This window comes from Thalia democratica, chromosome 6 (genome assembly GCF_965202585.1).
Source record: "Thalia democratica chromosome 6, ktThaDemo2.hap1.1, whole genome shotgun sequence".
Lineage (NCBI taxonomy): Eukaryota > Metazoa > Chordata > Thaliacea > Salpida > Salpidae > Thalia > Thalia democratica.
The window spans coordinates 17446845-17453566 of NC_139170.1; the positions used below are offsets into that span (position 1 = coordinate 17446845).

Genomic DNA, 6722 nt, shown 5'->3' on the forward strand with positions numbered 1-6722 from the left:
CACCTTATTGCTCTATTTATAAGTTTATTGATCTCAGTAATAAATTTCATACAGTTTGCATAAGGGAAGTTTTTGAAAATTAAATTCCATCAAGGTGTAAGTTTCTTCAAATCAACTAAAATTTTGCATAATTGTTTTTTTTTATGGTACTTGCCAATTGTAAAAAAAATTCCAGCTGAAAAATCAATGGTCACCGATTTTATAACAGGGTTGTGAAAAAAACCTTGAAACCTAGAAAAACCAGAAATTTGACAACTTGAGAAAAAAAAAACCTTGAATTTTAAATAAAAACCACTAAAAAATATAGAATTTTAAACTGTTTTCACATTGCAATTTTTTTTGGTAAGAATTTATAGGCCAAGATATGCAAAAACAATTTCTGCAAAAATTGAGAAAAGAACAATAAAAACTTTGCTGAAAAATGAAAATTGAAAAATGTATAATATTTTTCTTGATTATTTTTTAAAAAGTTTAATTTCTTATATTAAAATAAAATATAAAATATTTTTCATATATTTTAAATTATCTACAACTTTGTTTTTAGTTAAGGGCATAGGGGGGGGGGGGGGGGGGTAAACACCCTTTTTTGGTTTTTGATCTTATTTTATATAATTATTATTAAGCTACAAGATGCTTTTTACAGATTTTAAAAATTCAAAATAATTTTTAAGATATAGCCGGTCAAAGTCAGAGGCAACAATAGGTTACTTATGGGAGGCGCAAACTAAAACGGCAAAAATAGACTATTTCACTAAAAATCTATCTTCTTTTACGTTTTTTGAGATAACTACCTCAAATTTTCAGGAAATGTTCCTTGATATATTTAGAAAATTCTGTTGGAACAAATTTTTTTAAAATTTTATATAAAAAATAAACAAAAAAAACAGTTTTTTTTAGTTTTTTTTTTATAAAATTTTTATTTTTAAATTTTTTAAAATTCTGTTCCGACAGAGTTTTCTAAATATATCAAGGAACATTTCCTGAAAATTTGAGGTAGTTAACTCAAAAAACGTAGGAGGAGATAGATTTTTAGTGATTTCTAGTTATTTGCTGTTTTAGTTTGCGCCTCCCATACGGATCCTATTGTTGCCTCCGGCTATATTTCAAAAATTATTTTGAAGTTTTAAAATCTGTAAAAAGCATCTTGTGGCTTAGTAAAAATAATATAAAATAAGATCAAAAACCAAAAAAGGGTGTTTACCTATGCCCTTAAAATATGTAATAGATGACTGCTACAAAAATGGTTTAAGCTTTGTCTTAGTACTTTAAGTAAATAAGCTAGTAAGTAAAACTCTGTTGTTTTTGTAAGTAACATAAAAAAAGGAGCTTAATTATTTTGTATCATAATATGAGAACATAAAATAGTAGTTATTGTGATAAAGTAGTAAATGGTCTGTTAAATTAAGGTTAAATATTTATTTTGTTTTAAGAATAGTTTGCTGGACAATTATTATGTAAGACAAGCATTATCTAAAATTTCAAGTTCTTCAATATTGAAAGATATAGACAGGGTTGCCAAAAAACCTTGAATAACCTGGAAAAACCTAGAATTTGACAATTTAAGCTATAAAATCTGAAATTTTTAACAATTGTAACATGTTAAGTAATGAAATTTGGATTTTACTCAATAAATCTATCATGAGATAAAAAAAATTGTCATCATCAAATTTTGTTTTATTAAAAAAGCACATTTAAAGTAACTCTAAAGTGTCTTTTCTATGTTTTTATACTACTTAACACAGTTTCTTACCTTAAACTAAACTTTAAACTAAAAATAGACCCAAACATGTGTTCTATTAAAAACCTGGTGAAAATTTTGAAAACCTAGAGAAAGTTTGCCAAAACATTTAGCAACCCTTTATAGATTAGGCAAAGAGTAAATAATTGTTCTGATAACAAAATTAATACAGTTTTAGTTTAGAAACTAAGCAGGTTTGCAATCATCTTAATTAAATATTTATTTTTAACAAACCAGGTTTTCTACTAGGACAATTTTTGCGGTACACGTTTTTAAATAGAATTTTGTATAACTTACTAAATCCTTAGTTGTGTACCATTTGTTTTTACTATTAAAAAAATCCTTTTAAGCTGATCAGTTTTATTTAGAGGTAATTTTGCTATTGATCTAAAGTTTTTACTTTTCCTTTTATTTACCCTGTTTTAAAAACCTTTTTTGTAATTATTTAAGTTAAGTATGATTAAAACTAAAATAAAGAATTGTTCAGTATTTTATTAAACCTTAACTAGAAAATATCTACTTACACAATTACCTTTTAATATTTGGACCAAAAATAATACTTTTTGTATAAATAACTTAGTGTATAATACTTCAGACTCATAAAATTACATTATAAGATTAGACTAAATTATGGGTAAAAAAAACAAAAAAGAAAAAGGTAGAGGAGCTGAAAAAACTGCCCAAAAAATGCTAAAAAAACAGAACAAAGGTAAAAAAGATGATGATTTAGAAGACTTAGAAGCAATGATTGCCCAATTTAAAGAAGCTGATAAAAAGAAGACAACGTTTAATGAAGAAAAGGTTTCTCACCCAAGTGCTAGGCTGAATATGAGTGTTTGTGCCCACCCAGACAAAGATGAACTACTTATCTTTGGAGGAGAATATTATAATGGAAAAAAGATAGCTATGTATAATGACTTGTTTGTGTACAATATAAAGAAAAACGAATGGTCAAAAAGATTTGTTCCTAACCCACCATCCCCCAGAAGTGCCCACCAAGCGGTTGTTGTATCTAAAGAAGGTGGCCAGATGTGGATTTTTGGTGGTGAGTTTTCTTCTCCCAACAATGCACAATTTCATCATTTTAAGGATTTGTTTGTGTTAAATCTGAAAAAACATGAATGGAAGCAGGTAAAAGCAGCAAATGGTCCAACTCCGCGCAGTGGCCACAGAATGTGTGTTCATAATAGAAATATATTTGTTTTTGGAGGTTTCCATGAAAGCACTCGTGATTTTATTTATTTCAACGACTGTTACAGCTTCAACATTAATGATCACGTTTGGACTAAAATAGTGGCAAATGGCTCTGTGCCAAGTCCAAGATCAGCCTGTCAGCTGGCTACTGCTCCAAATGGAATTTTAGTTGTTGGAGGTTATAGCAAAACAAAACTGAAAAAAGATGTGGAGAAAGGAACAGCTCACGCTGACATGTATTTGTTGACCCAAGAAGCAAACTCAAAATGGAAATGGAGTTTAGTAAAGCAGAGTGGCCAAAAACCATGGCCTAGATCTGGCTTTTCAGTTGCTCAAATTTCCCAACAAAGAGCAGTTTTGTTTGGCGGCTGTATAGATGAAGATGAAGAAGAAAACCTTCAAAGCCAGTTCTTCAACTCCATGTCTTGCCTTGATGTAGTTTCAAACAGATGGTTTAATTTTGAGTTGAGAAACTCTAAAAGGGATGAAAGTAGTGAAGATGAAATGGATCATGATGGTGGATCAAGATCTGCCTCTGGAGCATACCCTTGTCCCAGACTGAACGCAGCTGTGGCTGTGAAAAAAGGAATTATGTACCTTTATGGTGGTATGCTGGAACACAAAGACCAACAGATCACCCTTAATGATTTGTGGGCTATTGATGTTAAAAAGGTCGATGCGTGGAAGGAGCTTGTTAAGTCAGATGACACTGCAGCTGATTGGCAAGAAGAAGCTTCAGGTTGGTTTTTTTATTTAGTTTATGTAAAATTTAGCATTTACATAATATAAAATCAATGACTGTATCGTTTTAGTATTTAAGTAAAAATAAGTTTTTCTTTTGTTAGTTTTAAAATATGGAAATTTCAATAGTAAGCTGTAGATAAATTATTAAAGTTACATTTTTTCAATTTCTATAAATAAATAAATAATAATGTGCAAATTAAATAAGTTCTTTACATTTCAGTAAATTGAGCCACTTTTTTTAGTTAAGAAAAATAACTGTATTAAATTTGTATAAAAATTATTTTCTTTTTCTAGTGAATCAACCTTGTGTTCAAAATATTTTTTTTACAAATTAATAATTTATTTAAGAATGGTAAGTAAAGTTATTTTTACATTTTTCTTAATGCATATGCCACTAATATTTTTTAATGAACTGATTGACAACTTGTAATAACTTAAGCTATTTTTTTTTACATTTTAGAATAATTAGCTGTTAGCTAAAAAATTCAGTTGTAATTAACCATATTAATTTATTTTAATAAAAAGACTTGTATCATAACCAAGCATTTTATAACAACTGTTTGTTTAGTTCTCAAGTATTTGTAACCATTTTTTTGAGTTATGCAAAGTTTTTCTAATAGTTTCTGACCCAAGAATTATTTTTATAAAAAAGTAAACAAATTAAAATGGGATGAAGGTAGTCTTCCTCTTTTGATTTTAAAGACCGGACAGGATTGAATTTTAGATAAACAAAATAAAATGGTAAGAACCATTAAAAAAATCAGTCACAATCTTATACAAGCACTTTGAAGAGATCTTTCGTTTATTAAAAAACAAACATTTTCAATTCTGTAGAAAACAAAAAAATATACTAGCAACTAGAGAAAATTAAGTATTGTAAATTAAATATTTTTAGTAAAATTTAAAATAACTAAAACTACCATATCATTAAAATACTGAATTTCATACTTTTACTGCAAAATTAATGGAACACTTATATTTGAGATAGGTCAGTAAAGCTTGATATAATTTTTCAATTTGAGAAACTGAGAAAACGACACTTTAGAAAATTATTTTTGTTTACTGTAACTAAGAAAAACTATTTATATAAACAACAAACAATTAAAAAATCCCTTAGTATTGTACTTGATAAAAAAAAATTTTTGATGACATTTAAAATTTTTTATTAAGACTATTCTTTAAAAACACTGTTTAAATTAATTTTTGCCTTAGTTTTTTTAATCCACCATTGTTCTGTGTAGTAAACAAACTGTGTAGTGAAAAGTAAACAGTTTACTATCAGTTTAAAATCATTAACAGGGCTGCCACAAGGTCAGGAAAGTCAAGAAAAAACTAAAAAAATGACAAAAGTCAGGAAAAATAGAGGTTTTTGAAAAAAAAAGTAAGTTTGACAAAATTTAAAAAAAAACGCCAGATTTTTTTAGTTCAAATTTACAAAATTCCTTGTTTTCCAAAGCCTTCATAATGGTCAAAAATTAATTAAAAATCCCTTATAGTCAGGCTTAAATTGCAAAATTTTCCTATAATTTAACAAAACTACTTTCCAATGCATCCATCTGGTAAAAATTATAAAATATCATAAAACTGCAAAATTATTCTATTAACATATTAAACAACTACCCTACTTGAATAAACAGTTTTTGTATGCTTTTTAGTATTGAAGATCTGTGACAAGGACACTTCGATAGTGAAACTGTGATATATACACAAAAGTTTATCTTGCAGAATTTTAAAATCAAAGAGTTTTTTGTTTAAGTAAATAATTACGTTTTTTTATAATCTAGCACTAACTTTAGTATTTTATGTGACAAGTTTATGTGTATACTTAACCTCTTTATAATTTTTTCAAAGCTATTTAATTTTGAAAAACAAGTAAAAGCAGATTATTTTGTTAACTTGCAACAAATCTACTGCATTTTACTTGTTGTTTCATTTGTTTTGAATTCTAAATATTTTGAGCTAGACAACAATGACCATAAATGGAAGTGAACTTTTAAAGCACCCAAATGAGTTTGAAAATTAGAATAAGTTTAAATTAAGAGTTTGATTTAGAAAATTCAGGTAGATTTTAGGAAAAAGTCGGAAGTTTTTCTCAGCTTGATCTGTGGCAACCCTGCAGTAAAAAACAACCTTAACTACAACAAACTATTTTACGCTGATTTTTATAAATTCCAACCAATCACAGAAGCCGATTCTGACAGCGAGGAAGATGAAGAAGGCGGTGGTGACAGCAAAGAAGCAACTCAAAAGCAGCAGCAAAGCATCGATTGGGGCGACCAAGATCTTCCCAAGGTTCGCCCAAACGACAACCTGCCCTCTTTTTGGTTCCGGACCAGGGAGATATGGTTGGAACTTGTGGGCATGAAGTTGGACGACGATGAGGGGATGCGGGCGGATAAGGTGGCTGGTTTGGCGGAAATGGAAGCCAGGAAGTATTATCAGGAACAGCAGGAGAAGAAGTCGGGAGTTGAGGAAATGGAAACGTAGTGAGAGCTATGATTTTAGGATGTTTTTCTAGAATTAATTTTTGTTTAGAAAAATTTTTAGTGTTGTTGAAACTTTTTAAAGATTTAAATAGACAACTTTTTAATATTAACTTACCAATTTTTATTAACTTTAAGCTATCCTTAAAAAAATTCAAGTGTTTTTTTGATGATAGTATTAAAGCCATATCTACTAACTAATAATTTGAAGTCTTTATAAAATAAATTATTTAAATACAGTTATCAGTTAAGGTATATAAGATGAACTTGGTATTTTTTTAACATTGAAATAGTTTTAGAAAAATTTATATACTAGTAACTTTAGTACATATGTCTGTGATTAAAAGTTCATAATATACTTGAAATTTTTTTTTTAATTGTCTTGATTTTATTCTAAAAAATTCTATATCTATACTTTTTTAATTTAGATAAGTTATTTTGAAATAAATAAGTTTTTAAAGTTGAAATAACCTTAAAATGTTTGGTAGGAAAGTACTTATTCAGTTTAGAAGATATAAATACTTTTGTAATGGTTTTGATAATACTTAGTGTTTTTCTACTTT

At 27.8% G+C, this 6722-nt stretch overlaps 1 protein-coding gene across 1 annotated transcript; it reads left to right on the forward strand.

The window, feature by feature from the left end:
* Positions 1–2337: 2337 nt before the first annotated feature.
* On the forward strand, positions 2338–6394 carry LOC145837916 (kelch domain-containing protein 4-like). The gene is made up of 2 exons (XM_082945405.1): positions 2338–3671; positions 5862–6394. The coding sequence occupies exons 1-2, from the start codon at positions 2369–2371 to the stop codon at positions 6161–6163; spliced, it is 1605 nt and encodes a 534-aa protein (XP_082801531.1). The 5' UTR covers positions 2338–2368; the 3' UTR covers positions 6164–6394.
* The last annotated feature ends 328 nt before the right edge of the window (positions 6395–6722 follow it).